The following is a 14,640-nucleotide window of genomic DNA, read 5'->3' on the forward strand; positions in this document are numbered from 1 at the left end:
AACAAGATTGAAGACCAAGTAGAATTAAGATGTAAATGGTCCTTCATGTATAATCTAGGTCTATGGCACAAAGGAGAGTTAAAATCAACCTAGATAGAATTTAATTGGTTAGTGAATGTTCACGGAGGTATCCCAACATAATTTGGGCCCACATAACATTCCATTTATCTTGTTTAGATTGAGTTCCAAAAGCCCAAATAAAATCAACAATAAAAACAGCAAATTCTGCTGATTATAGGCTTCTCGGAACTCTGAGAAAATTCTTGGAGCTCCGAGAATTATTCCAGGTTCAAAAAAATAAGGACTCGGAGCTCCGAGCCCGGAGTCCGAGAAGACCGTTGGGAAGCTTAAAAATTGTGTATTTTTCTCCCCTCTATATATATGAACCTTGGGACTCTTGGAACATGATCAAAGGAGTTCAAAAAACATTCTAAGAGCACTAAAAGGCTTGATTCTCTTTCTCCTCAAGATTTTCACTCTCCATCTCTCTCTTGTGCCTTTACCTTAGATTATTCTTGAGAGACTTATGGGTTTTCATTTGTTGATCATTTTCTTATGAGAGTGAGTGAGCTTTACTTGTAATTAGCCTATCTAGAGGCAAGCAAGCTAAAATCTTTCATCTTCTTTGTATTTGGCACAAAGGGCGCGGTAGTAGACCCTTGTAGCTTGAAGCTCGATTTATACAAGGCGGAAGGAACGCCGTATTTAAGTTCCTTGGAGAAGATAGTGGAATCCTCAAGGAGAGTAACTTGAGAAGAGTGAAGTAGGTCTTGAGCTAAGACCGAACCACTATAAAATCCTTGTGTCAAACTTTCTTTGTCTCTTCACCTCTTCTCTTGTGGTAAGCTTTTTACTATTGCTTTAAATACTATTTTTGATTTCCTATTCAATCTAAAACTAGTGCAATCTAAGTTTTCAAAATCCTTAAAATTTGAAAAGAAACCCAATTCACCCCCTCTTAGGTTGCTAAGTGGAATTTCACCTAAAATTTGGGGATTCAACATACTTGATCGACGACTGCTACGTCAGGGCAACCACGCTGTCACCGAAGTTCTAATCCAATGGAGGTCACAAGTATGGATGACACTATGTGGGAGCGATTCAGTGATCTTATGGCAAGGTTTCCCAACGTGAACCTTGAGGACAAGGTTCCTTCTTAAGGGGGAAGGAGTGATACGTGCAAGATTTCTTATGCCACATGGTGTGCCACAATTTGTTAGTAGCTAGGGATAATGATTATCTGAACTCTGTTTCTGTTGGAATAAACCTAGATGAACTTTAGTTGTTGAGAGATTTTAGGATGCCTATCTTTCAATTTTATTTGAATTCCTTCTTCTCTATTTAATAGCTGTATGAGCAGAAAATAAAGACACTAGACATTCTTCTTCTTCTTCTTAGTGTTTGGATGCCCTCGAAGTGGACCAAACCGTTGTTTTCCTGTTCTTTTATGTCTTATACTAGCCACCTCCGAGTATATATGACTGCAGAGGGGCTGATTTACTTCACGTGGGGAAGGACTCAATGATCCTGATTGCCACGTACCTGGAGTTGTCTTTCCCGGTTAGGGAAATCTTATCAACAGAACCATGTTTTGATATTTGCACAAACATATCTTATTGGGAAATGATATTCCCTGCCCCCTCTGATGGATAAAATCCACCCCCTCCCACCCTTTAACATTATTCGTTAGGTTTTAAAGGCAAAGAAAAATGTTAAAGGGAGTGAATTTATCCTAAAGCTAGCAGTGAACAACACTCACAGAAACCGTTAAAAAGGGGGGGGGAGGGGGGGGGGGGGGGTATCAGCGCCCATCTTATATAACAAACATGGTTGTGCTGATAACATTTCCCAATTAGGGAATTCAAAAATCAATGCAATAAAAACTTTTTTCCAATTGGGATGGAATCAGAATACCACCTCCAAGTTGGAGTGGGAAACATAATTAATTTTGCGAAATGATATTAGCACTCCCATATTTTCATGACTGCACTCCTCACTTTATTAAAAAGAACGGTCTGGCCTGCACCATAGGATGATCCAAACCGTCCATTAGATGCCCCAAAAATCATTTCCATAGGTTGATCCTAACCCTCCGATCTATAGACGGACTGAATATTAGAGGCTTGATCCCAACCCTCTATCTATAGCCCTCCGATCTATAGAGGGACTGAATAATAGAGGGTTGATCCTAACCCTCTATCTATCTATAGAGGGTTAGGATCAACCTATGGAAATGAGTTTTGGGGCACAACCTATTTAGGCTTCAGCCAACCTAATGTACGGTTTGGATCATCCTATGGTGCGGGTCATACCCCCTTTGAATAAAGTGAGGAGTGCTATCATCAAAATACGGGACTGCTGATATCATTTCCCTTAATTTTTTACTCGTTTAATTCCTCCTCAATTTCATTTGCGACCCTTCATTTTCTTTCTACTTTCCGTCGCGTGTGAGGAATAAGCTAACACTTTACGCTCACCTCATCCATTTTTCCGTCAAAAAAACCTCCAAAAAACCCTGTCAAAGGTAATCTCTCTCTCTCTCTCTCTCTCTCTCTCTCTCTGCATATGCTTATTTTTTTTATATCTTTTTGTTGATTGAAGAACTTGGATTTCCAATAAGTAGAAGCTGTATTAATCTAATGAAATATTTCTGGGTTTCTTACAAAAAAAGGAGGTAAAAGAGATAAAAGTATCAAATGTGAAGTTTCCTGATGATTATCCGTTAAGCATCCATTTCTGCACTAGTAATCTTTGCAATCTTTTATGGCTTCTACTATTCTGGAGTGACTGCAATTATCTACTGTAAATTGAATACATTGTTCTCCTTTGAACGCATTAGGCCCTGTTTGGATTGCAAGAAATTTTCTAAAATTTCCTAATTTTTTTTGCACAGGGCAAGATATAACTTGAACCAAGAACCAACCCAATTCAAATTTTATTTAGGGGGGCCATCAATTTATTATGATATCCCTATAAATGAACCATAATAATATTATTTCTCTATAAATTGTGAAATGAATTTTTTTTCTTGCAATCCAAACAGGTCCTCATGGATTATGGATTTATCTCTGTGGCATAACTGTCTGATTGGTGGAATTTCGGTTTTAGATGCTGAACCATTGGCTAGTTTGTTTTAAATTTTCATTTTGAAGGCATTGGCTTGATTGTTAAGATCATCTGATGGGTGTGATTTTTGTACCTACCCATCCATTATAGAGTGATCTAGGCTCACACCTAAAGAAAGAGGATTTCAAACTTGAAGGCTGTGAAGCAAACAACATTATCTTGGTTGATGTCAATGTAGAGAGAACAAGGGATAATAGATTGAAACATTAAAAAAAAAAGGATCATTGATTGCTTTCACGGAGAGGGAAAAAAATTGACACAAGGTCTACAAGCTTTCTACACCTGCCCACACTTTCTAGAGGTTCAGACTTACAAAATTCATAATTCTGAGGCTTGTTAAAGAACCTCCTATGATTATAATTAACTGTTTAAGAACTCCCCTACTTGATTCACTTTTGCCATAGTTTTCATCTGAATATGAGTTTTGCTCTACCAAGTCAATCAAAACTCCTTTGACGGGCCAAAGTTAATGAAAAATTGACCGTTTCAATCACTGCTTCCCCCTATCTCTCCTCCTTTGAGTTGACTCCTTTTTACGATAGCTGAGTTCTCCTCCGAAAAATTGACCGTTTCAATCACTGCTCCCCCCTGTCACTTCCATCATGACTTTGCAAGGTGAGAGGATTGTCTCCTATAGATACATCTTTGGCATAGTGCAATGACAATGGTAGTCGATCCTTTCTTAGCAATATTGTTTCAGTTTAGGGTCCGAAGACCATAAGCTAGCCTACATCTTTAGTCTTGCCGTGCACAATCTCTCCCACAATCGATCTTTTCTTAGGATCAACGACTCGTCCTTGGTACTACTTATGTTTCTGCACTTTTTGGGCTCCACCTTGCTGCCCACCCACGATACCATCATTGTTTCGTTACTTCGGAGCCACGATCATCGTAGGAAGTTGCGATTTGCATTTGGAGACCAGTCCTCATCTATACTTGTGAGAGACAACTAGATCCTCATTAAACTTGTGAGAGATCCCCGCAATGCTTGCGGAAAATACTATTCACAATCCTGCGATAAACATTGTCCCTCCTATACAACTATCCACGATCTCGTGAATCAGCCCGTCCTCGCAATACCTGCGAGAGGCTACTCCTTGCTAAACCCGCAAGAGACTCCAACTATGGCTTGTACCAAGACTAACCTGTAGACCAATGGGTATGCTAGGTGCACCTGCGACAATCCAAAGGACCCAAATTTTGGCACAAGGCCGTACTTGGTCTCAAGTTCACTTGGACATACCCATGTCCCACCACGTATCTTTGACTTATACAAGTCACTAGTAGCACAACTGTCAAATCCAATTAATTCTACACTTAGAGTTAATTATCAAGTACTTGTAGTCTATGCTACGGGTCATGAATATAGTTCAAGGATCTCAATGTAACCACACGTTATTGATTTAATTCAAACAAGTAAATCACATGAAATCTTGCAATATTAATAACAGTTAGAACATTTGTCTACTCACCGATCTTAGAGGTTCACTCGTGAGAGTTGGAGGGAATGGAAAGAGAATTCGACTCAAGACGCAACTACACGTCTCCTTTAGATTAACTGTTTGCTGCCTTGCGACTTATAGATTCATAGGAACTAAATTCCAAAACAGTGACCTATTGAATACACCCCAACGCTAAGTCAATAGATCAACAATTTTCTTAAATTCGAAAAGCAATTTCTTGTCTTCTATTGATCAACTAGTAATAGCAGCAATGAACTTTATTTCCCTGTCAGGTGGTAACCCAGGCAATTCCTCTGGGAAAACATCCGGAAACTCCCTCACTATGGGATTGTCCTCCAATCTCAAATCTCTCTAGCTAGCATCTCTCACTGCTGTCAAAAACCCCAGCATCCACCTCCCAACAAATGTCTGGCCTGAATGGCTGTAATTACTCGGGGAGGTGTGTTTTTCATGCTGCCTCTAAAACTAAATTCTGTCTGTGAGGGAATACTGAATTTAACTATTTTCTTGTGACAATCTAGGTTAGCATGATTTGTCGCTAGCCAATCCATCCCCAAGATGACATCAAAATCTTTCATTTCTAGAACCACTAAATCTACGGGTAACTCCCTACCTTCAATCCTGACTGTGCATCCTTAACAAATTATATTTGTTACTACCGTATTTCCAAGAGGAGTGGCTACCAATATGTCCACATCCAACGGTTCACAATCAAATTTGTTCTCTTTAGTGAAACTAGCAGATATAAATGAATGAGATGCACCCGAATCAAATAAAACATGTGCATAAGAATCAGATATCGATAGTGTACCTGCCACAGGTTAACCCTTAATAACTAACAGTTCTCATGAGAATGTATCTTATATAATATAACTGGAATACAAATAAATCATAACAAATGAGGTTTGATACCTGTCACCACTGCATTGGAAGTCTGAGCATCTTGCTCCGTCATGTTGTACACTTTCGCAGGTACTCGTGGCCTCTGATTCCCGTCTCTATTCTGGTTAGGCGGCGCTAGAAGGGAGAGTACTGTCTGTGGTGCCTTTGGAGCCTGATTTCCCTTCCTCTGAGGGCAGTCAACTTTCCTGTGTCCTAGTTGCCCGCAGTTAAAGCATGCACCAGTAATGAACGGACAACCTTTTCCATTATGATTTTTTTTTGCACCTGGAACACCAATCTTTTCGATTTCCGCCTTTCTGACCGTCTCCTTGCTGAGATCCTCCACTGGGTTGGTTGTATTTTGGTTTCTTGGATGGGTTTCCTGATCCTTGGCCTCTCTGTGACTCGGAGGTTTTGAATTTCTTCTTTTGTTGAAGCTCTCTGGCCTGTTGGGCTCTCACTACGTCTTCTTCAACAGCTAAGGCCTTTCCCACAGATTCGACATAGGTGCGAATTTGGAAATCCTTAAATCTCTGCTTGATGGGTTCCCTAAGCCCATCCTGGAATCGATGGGCCAAGGCTCCGTTATCCCCCATAAGTCCTGTAGGAGCAAATTTTCCCAATTTGCTAAATTTGGCCTCTTATTCAGTTACCGTCATGCCTCCTTGCTTCAAGTTAAAGAATTCATTTTCCTTTAGAATTTTTATGCCTTCGGGAAAGAACTTATCATTGAAGGCTGTCTGAAACTCCTTCCAAGTACATTGTTTGTCCTTCCACGTGGTATGCTTTTCCATTTTCCACCAAGTATTTGCTTCACCTAGGAGCATAAAGGTAGCTGCATCCAGCCTCTCGTGATCCTTGCATCCCAATTAGTCAAAGATCTTTATTGTGTCATCCAACCACTCCTCAGCCTCAAGTGGATCTTAACTCCCTCTAAAAAGAGTTGCCAGTTTCTGGAATTCTGACTGGCGACTGGTTTGTTTGAATTGGGGCTGTGGCTGAGTTGATTCTGTTTCGCCTACGTAGTCACCACCCCCACCAAGGTCTTCATCATATCCTTAGGGCTTGGAGATCCCGGTTGTTCTTCTTCATTCTCCTTTTGGGTTCCCAACTAGGGATCTGCTGAGCTCACTTGCTGATCATCTTCTGGAATCTCCCCATGCTGATTTTCTGGTGGAACCCCATCCGCTCCAATTATAGCATTAGTGTCCAAGGAGCGTCCGACAGAATCATGGGACTCCTCTTGCACTGTCCCCTGTGGAGCAAGTGGATGCCCTTGATTTGTGGCAGCACTAGGACTGATATTTCTCTTATAGTGCTTAGGAGGCATCCTGACCTATGTCAATAAACAAGCGTCATAAGTAATGGTGTGGGTTCCTTATAATCAAGAATTTCATATATACACAAGCACAGTATATATATATATATATATATATATATATATATATATATATATATATATATATATATATATATATTGTTAACTTACCAACTTCTCCAAAAGCTTAAGCTGTTGGAGACATGTGTTATTTATCTTTTATGCTTTAACACTCCCCCGCACGTGTGGCCCACTTGGCAAACACGTGGCACATGTGGTCCTAATTTGGGCCGACCATCGCATGTGGATTTTTTCTATTCGGGAGTTTTGAAGTCGAAACCTTTGGCTCTGATACCATGTTAACTTACCAACTTCCCCAAAAGCTTAAGCTATATATATATATATATATGAGAAAAGTGTAGCTACACATACGTGTAGCTAACTTAGCTACACCGATGGCTTAAAATACAGTGGGCCCCACATTGTTTGGGTGATGCAAACCATTCATTTGATGGGCCCTCACATAGATAGGGTGTGCCCAAAAAATCAGCTCCATAGGATCATCCCAACCCTACGATTTGTGGAGGCAAAAATGGACGTGTAAAAACCTTCACAAATCTGTCCATTTTTGCCTCCACAGTTTGAAGGGTTGAGATCATCCAATGGAGCTGATTTTTTGGGCACACCCTATCAATGTGAGGTCCTATCAAATGAATGGTTTGGATCACCCAAATAATGTGGGCCCACTGTATTTTAAGCCGTCGGTGAAGCTAAGTTAGCTACACGTATGTGTAGCTTCACTTAACTCTCTCTCTCTCTCTCTCTATATATATATATATATATATATATATATATATATATATATATATATATCATCTACCCTCGGTTTTGTTTTCCAGCTGCACTAACCTTGCCCGACCCACTCCGCGGGGCCCACCCCGCGGAGATGCTGGAAATGCATCTACATAGGGAGAGGAGAAATCCACTTATATAGCCCAGTAACTTGTCCTCCCTTTCCGATTTGGGATCTTTCAATCCACCCCCCTTAGGGATGAGCGTCCTCGCTGACACACCGTACTGGATGGGAGGTCCTGCTCTGTTACCATTATGTCACTCTCCAGCCCCATTGTGTAGATATTGTCCGGTTCTAGGTTATCTACCCTCCCCGGTTTTGTTTTCCAGCAGCACTAACCATGCCCGACCCACTCCGCGGGGCCTGCCCCTTGGAGATGCTGAAAACGCGTCTACATAGGGAGAGGAGAAATCCACATATATAGCGCAGTAACTTTTCCTCCCTTTCTGATGTGGGATCTTTCAATCCACTCTCGTTAGGGCCCAACATCCTCGCTGGCACACCGTACTGGATGGGAGGTCCCGCTTTGATACCATTATGTCACGCCCCGACCCCACTGTGTAGATGTTGTCCTGTTCTGGGTCATCTACGTTCCCCGGTTTTGTTTTCCAGCAGCACTAACCGTGCCCGACCCACTCCGTGGGGCCCGCCCCTTGGAGATGCTGAAAACGCGTCTACATAGGGTGAGGAGAAATCCACATATATAGCCCAGTAACTTTTCCTCCCTTTTCGATGTGGGATCTTTCAATATGTATGACAACTCGATTATCTATGAACACGCGCGTATGATACCTACTCACAAATCCCAACTCTCCTAGTACTTGTTGCCAGGAAGCTAAGTGATTGTCCATTTGAAATCACCTTCTTGAGAATTTTGCACTATCCTGTCTTTGTAACTTGAAGCTTATGATAGCTAACCTAAGAGACACTTGTTGAAAGGTCATAATATCATCACCTTCTTTGAACTCTTTGGCTCAAAGATGGAAATCAGCATCATGCTTGTACTTTTCATTACTTGGTATGTGCTTTTCAATTTTAGTTAAAATATTTTCTAGTTTTTATATTTATCTCTTGATTAATATATTTATTATATAGAAATCTGAGCATCCTTGGGGTTTATGTAAGAATTCTTTTTCATTGAGTAAGTTTTGCAAATGTTTTACATTTTTTGGCTAAAATAGTAGATTTGAACACTATCATTTTTTATTGACCCATAATGTTAGCACCATAAGATCTTGGGCTCCCTTAATTTCCAAGATGGGGGGGGGGGGGGGGGGGGGTGGTTTTGGATTTTTTTTATTGCAATTGTAATCTTTTACGTTTTTTGGTGGTGGTATTATGTTTCTTTCTGTAGCAAGGATAGATGAGTCATGGATCGCTCCTTCATAATTCAAGCTTCCTTCATCAATTTCATCCTCCTATAAATTTATCAATGTTGCTTCCACAACGACCATGCATATATTCTGGAAAGATTACTTCAAGTCAGAGTTCTAGAGATTATCAAGGTCAGTTGCAAGTTTTTCATTCTAGACCATTGGGATCATAATATATGATGACATCTTCATTTCTTAGTTATTCGGCTAACCATATTTCAAATATCTTTCTTCAGGGAGGTATGGTTTCTGTCGTGTTCAATTTAGGGTCTTGCACAGGCATACGATACATTCTTGTCCCAAATTTTCAGATGGAACTGAGGTACTATTTTATCATTCGATAATGCCACCTTTTATTACTGTATCATTCGATAAAGGCACCTTGTAAACTTTGAAGTTTTTTCTTCTTTTTTTTTAAATGCAGACTTTGAAGTAATTAATTTTCTAAAATATTGATTTCATCATTTTTTCATTCCAGAAGCTTTCAAACTAAGTTGGAAAATATTATCTGACGTGATTTCACATGGAGAATTACTTTTCACCATTCTATTAGTATGTATGTTGGAAATCTAGTATAATTTCTTGTAGCTGATGTGTAAATTTTAGTTCTGTATCTTAATCACCTACCTAATTTTCACAATGGTTTGCTCAATCAAGATTTTTCCCCATTTTTTTTGACCAACTCCTTCCAACCAATTTCTTGAATGTGCTTTTTCTACCAAAGGTGATCAACAAGAATATGCTTTTAGTTTTGCTAGTTTGTGAGAAGAAATCAATGTGCATTGCATATCTTTGTTAGCTAAAAGATGAACTTTCGAAGCCCTTGTTGCATTGTGCACCAATTGTGGATAATTAAACGGCTAATACTACATGGATATCCTTGCCCACATAGTATCTAGTCCGCATATCAAACACACCCACCCATGCACGCTCACACAATCTCTGCGAGGAAGACGCACCTGATTTCACTTATCCATGTGCACTCTTTTTGAGATATTCATTATCAGCAGCTAAAGCGGGAATATGAAATAGTGAGAGGAAATAGGTTGCAATATTGGATAGAGAGGCATCTAAGAGGGTAGTTCTCCCTAGAAGAGTGGATGCTCTTCATTTTCTGCAACATAAAATTGATGCTGCACTCTATGAGGACTCCAAAAGGTCTTTATGCTCTGCCAAAAACATTTTTTCCGTCAACTTTTGCGATGGTTTGACATCACTGATTACTCGTATGACATACTTCTTTATTTTATCCACTATCTTGTATGCAATTTTTGTTATAGTTGAAGCCATCCATTTCTTTCCCTCAGCAACTGCTTGTTGATCTTCATTTAATGTTCTCCATCCGTTTCTTCATTTACCAGTGTTGGGAAAGTTGCCTTGTTTCCCACCACCATTTTCCTATTTTAATTAGGATTGTGTTTTGTGGTGGGAAGGCAAATTAGAAACTTTTTTAGGTTTTTTTAAAACCTAGAATCTATAAGAGAAACTGTGGATTTAAGGTTTTCTGGGAGGGAGGGAGAGGGAGAGGGAGAGGGAGGGGGGGAGGGAGGGAGGGAGTATGTACGATCTTGGTTGGGAAGCTAGAGTAAGGGTTGTCGGTAGTGGGTTTTGTGTTAATCCATTGTAATCCTTGTATTTTGTTTTCTCGTAGTGGAAGATTGCGTTCTCACCTGTGGATGCGGCATCTTGGCCGAACCACGTAAAATCTCGGTGTGCATCTTGCGGTTTGTTTTTTTACTCGTTTACTTGTGCATGATCGGATCAGATTTGCCCGATGGATTTTCTTAGCAATCAGCATTAAATAAATAGTGATATATGATGCTTTTCTTTCTTGTTGCAACTTTATTTTACATGATGCTTTATGATTTAAGGAAATAATCCATGACCTTGGATTTGAAACTGTTCTATTGTGATTTATCCTGCTTTGCCTCTTTATGTTACTTTGTTCTCCGTCTTTAGAATGTGTTATGATCTAATTTTTGCCCTGCCTTGTTCTTTTCTTTTAGACCAAAATCTGCGATGGAGAATCAAATACCTTTCTGCATGTACAAACTCTCAGAAACTTCCCTATGGAGGAGCTTTTTGGAAAATCTGTCATTGTCCGATTTGATGCCTCTCTTCTTCTACAGAAAGCAGTGGACCTGCAGTCAGTAAATAGGGCCCTTCGTACCATCCAGTATATATATAATGCTGGTGCCAAAGTCCTTATAACCAGTAATTGGGGTGTATCAGATGGCACAATGCTTCTCTCAACGCAGTGTGTTGCAGGTTGGTAGTATTCAACTATTCATGCTGCTGCTGTCATGGTTTTAAATTTCGGACGAAATACCAAAATTTCGATTGGGACCGAAATTTAAAACCGAAATTGGAATTTAAAAGTTTGGCCAAAAGTATAAGATCTTCACCCAAATTTCCACCGTAACTGAAATTGCCACTGAAATTTCCACCAAAATTTCATTTTCGGCTGAGGCCGAAACCGAAATTTCAATCCTTGGCTGTTGTATCTTGTCTTGATGTCCTTTTTGGGCTGTTTGCTTTGTGCATGTGAATTCTATAACCATTTCTGCATTGGATGTGTTATATTTGTTATTCAGGCATACCTTTAATCATGGATATCTATTTTCTCACTAATTGTTGGTTGAGTAGATGTTTATGGTTTTATGCATGCTTCATGCTAGAATTATCATAAATAAGAAAATGGAAAAATGGAGAAAAAGCAAGCACTGAATTCAACTGATATGTATTTCTTTCATTTGATGAATTTCATCTTAGTTTTGGGATTTGAATATTTTTCTGCTCATTGCTTTATAGGCACTTTGTATTTCAGATTATCTCTCATCAGTTCTCCAGCTAAAAGTGGTACCAGCAACTGGCATTTCTGGTTACACAGAATCTAAGTTTGGAGAGCTTGAGAAGGCTGATGTTCTACTTCTTGATAACCTTTCACAGTTTAGAGAAGAAGCTGCCAATTGTACAAAATTTTCTAAGAAATTGTCATTAGGAGTTGATATCTTTGTTAATGACGCTTTCTCCCAATCGCATAAGATGCTTGCGTCAACTGTTGCCGTTGCTCGCTCTTGCTATGCCTCTGTTGCTGGGTTCCGCTTTGAGGCAGAGTTGTCTCAATTAATGGAGGTCACAAAGACTGCTAGACAACCATATATTTCGATTGTATGCTCTCATTACTATTCCACTTAATTGAAGTTTGTTTTCCTTAATCCCATAAAGTATTTGGTAAATTCCAATTAATTTTAGTACTTCTCTTTCTGAAAACTGCACATAATTTTTCATTGGTGGTTGTTGTGTGGGATCTATTATTTCTATTTAATAGATTTTAGGTCTATCATATGTTGGGCAGGGTACGTGTAATGTTTCTCTTCAGAATTAGAGTAGAGAAACCTAGAATAAAATTTGTCTTCCTGGTTGGAAATATAAGAGGTGCTTAAGAGATACAAATCGGTTAGTGTTATACCTTTTGTAACCTTTATGTTCTTTTCCTTTCATAAGGTTATTTTCTTGTGTTACCCTTGGTTAAGAAGAACATAACAACCATTATTAACAACTGTTTATTTTTAAAATGAAACAATGGAAATAATGGGAATAACTGCTGTTATAACGGCTTATAACAGCAGCCAACAGTGATTCTAATGTTTTAACAGCATTTTTTAAAGCTTGGTATTACTTGGACACATGCCACAGAAGTCAAGTGTTAAAGTATCCTCAAGGGTAGACATTGTAATTTGCATCATGTATAAAAGGTAAAAAGGAAGAATTAAAAGGAGAAAAACATTAAGGATGATAATTCCCTTCGCAAAAATGTTTATTCTCAATAAATGCATGCCTGTACATGAGTTTGTCTGTGGTTATGCTGTCCTTAATGTGATGGCAATTTCTAATAATAGTTATGTTGGCCTTGGATGAAATCCAGAAGTGTTTCAACTTTCAATCCTTAATTTTTTAAGGTTTCCAAAAAATAAATCTGTAAATGGGTATTTCATCCTTAATGGTTTGTGAGCAGCTGCTCAGATAAGTTGCGTACATTTTTGGGGGTGATCCTAAGCATTCCCCATCATGGATGGGTTGCGTACCAAAAATCAGCTCCATTGAATCATCCTAACCCTTCCATTTGTGGAGGGAAAAAATGGGCAGATAAGTCTCATTGTTTCGCTCATAACTCTCAAAATACTTGGAATTTTTCACCTCTGTTTCTTTCGTTGTAAAGTAGACTTCGACAGCTTCGAGTGGGCGCAAATTTCAAATCTGTCCATTTTTCCCTCCACAAATGGACATCCTAAGATGATCCAATGGAGCTGATTTTTGGTACACACCCCATCCTTGATGGGGCCTTCCAAATGAATGCTTAGGTTCGCCCCCAAAATGTGGGCCCCCCTATGGTTTGTGAGCTTTGCTCAGATAAGCATATCTGAGCAGCTGCTCACAAACCATTTCCTCTTCATATATTTATATATGAATTAAATAATTATAATCATCGGTTAATGTTTGCACTTATATTTATAATAAGATTCAGTCGTAATAATTACTTCACAAACTTATGCAGATTGGAGGTGGTAGACTCACAGAAAAGGCAGCTGCCTTGCGTTATTTAGCTTCTAAATGTGACGGACTGGTGTTTGTTGGTACGTTGGCATTTCAAATAATGCATGCCTTAGGGATGCCTGTTTCTTTAAGTTTTGTGGAACATGGAGCGATTAGAGACGCTTTAGAAATTATCCAGCTAGCAAAGAACAGGAACATACCAATTCTATATCCGAAGGATTTTTGGTGCATGAATGATTCCCTTCCGAAACTATTGGATATATTCCCTTCCGATGGGATCATAAGCGGTAAGCCCCACAATCCATCTATAGGGGGCATAATCATTTTAAAGTTCTTTTTTGTACAAGGTGTCTTTGTGCTTTGCTATCTCATGTTTATTTCTTTCTTTTTATATTGTTTTGCTTATAATTGTTTTTAGGGATTTGCTAGCGTCCATCGCAGATGTTCTGTTGCATGTGAGATGAGCCACCTCATGAATGAAGACAAAAGCTGCTGTAAAGTGAGCCTGTGTGGCTGGTTTGACATGCAACAGACCATCTGCGATGGATGCTACGCGATCGACGCTAGCAAATCCCTTGTTTTTATTTATCTTTCTGTTTTACATTTTATTAGTGATGAAGATATTGATTATTCCATTTTTTAGGTATTGTTATCTTGTAAAAGGGCAAAATACTTCTCTGATAATTTTATATTACATCTGATATTGTAGTTTAAAAAAAAAAAAAAAAAGTATATTACATCCAGGATATTGTAGTCAAATCTCGATTACATCCAGGGTATTTTTTTTATTTACAGCCGATTTTATTAATGTTATATTACATCTGATATTGTAGTAAAAAAAAAATAAAAAATATTACATCCAGGATATTGTAGTCAAATCCCGATTACATCCAGGGTATTTTTTTTATTTACAGCCGATTTTATTCAAGCAGTGCTAAGTTTTTTGGATATTGTTGACATGGTGTCATAGTGGGTTTTGTTTTAAAGAAACCTAATCCCTCAAGATCATATAAGTTTCTATATGTCAGGGAAATACTCTCTCTCTCTCTCTCTCTCTCTCTCTCTCTC

At 39.0% G+C, this 14,640-nt stretch overlaps 1 protein-coding gene across 4 annotated transcripts in view; it reads left to right on the forward strand.

Moving 5' to 3' along the window:
- The first annotated feature begins 2,404 nt into the window (after positions 1 to 2,404).
- Positions 2,405 to 14,640, forward strand: part of LOC143855539 (phosphoglycerate kinase, cytosolic-like) — an 80,294-nt gene continuing 68,058 nt past the window's right edge. For 2 of the 4 annotated variants that reach the window (XM_077365690.1, XM_077365692.1), the window contains exons 1-6: positions 2,405 to 2,524; positions 8,997 to 9,147; positions 9,252 to 9,337; positions 11,022 to 11,283; positions 11,843 to 12,186; positions 13,574 to 13,859. In XM_077365690.1, the coding sequence (XP_077221805.1) occupies positions 9,006 to 9,147; positions 9,252 to 9,337; positions 11,022 to 11,283; positions 11,843 to 12,186; positions 13,574 to 13,859 (1,120 nt within the window). In that variant the 5' untranslated portion in view covers positions 2,405 to 2,524; positions 8,997 to 9,005. Of the gene's footprint in view, positions 2,525 to 8,996; positions 9,148 to 9,251; positions 9,338 to 11,021; positions 11,284 to 11,826; positions 12,187 to 13,573; positions 13,860 to 14,640 lie in introns of those variants that run through there. The other 2 variants (XM_077365693.1, XM_077365694.1) reach the window with 2 other exon arrangements.

This window comes from Tasmannia lanceolata, unplaced genomic scaffold (assembly GCF_043159265.1).
Source record: "Tasmannia lanceolata isolate RefF3 unplaced genomic scaffold, GAP_Taslan_0.1 ptg000021l, whole genome shotgun sequence".
Taxonomy (NCBI): domain Eukaryota; kingdom Viridiplantae; phylum Streptophyta; class Magnoliopsida; order Canellales; family Winteraceae; genus Tasmannia; species Tasmannia lanceolata.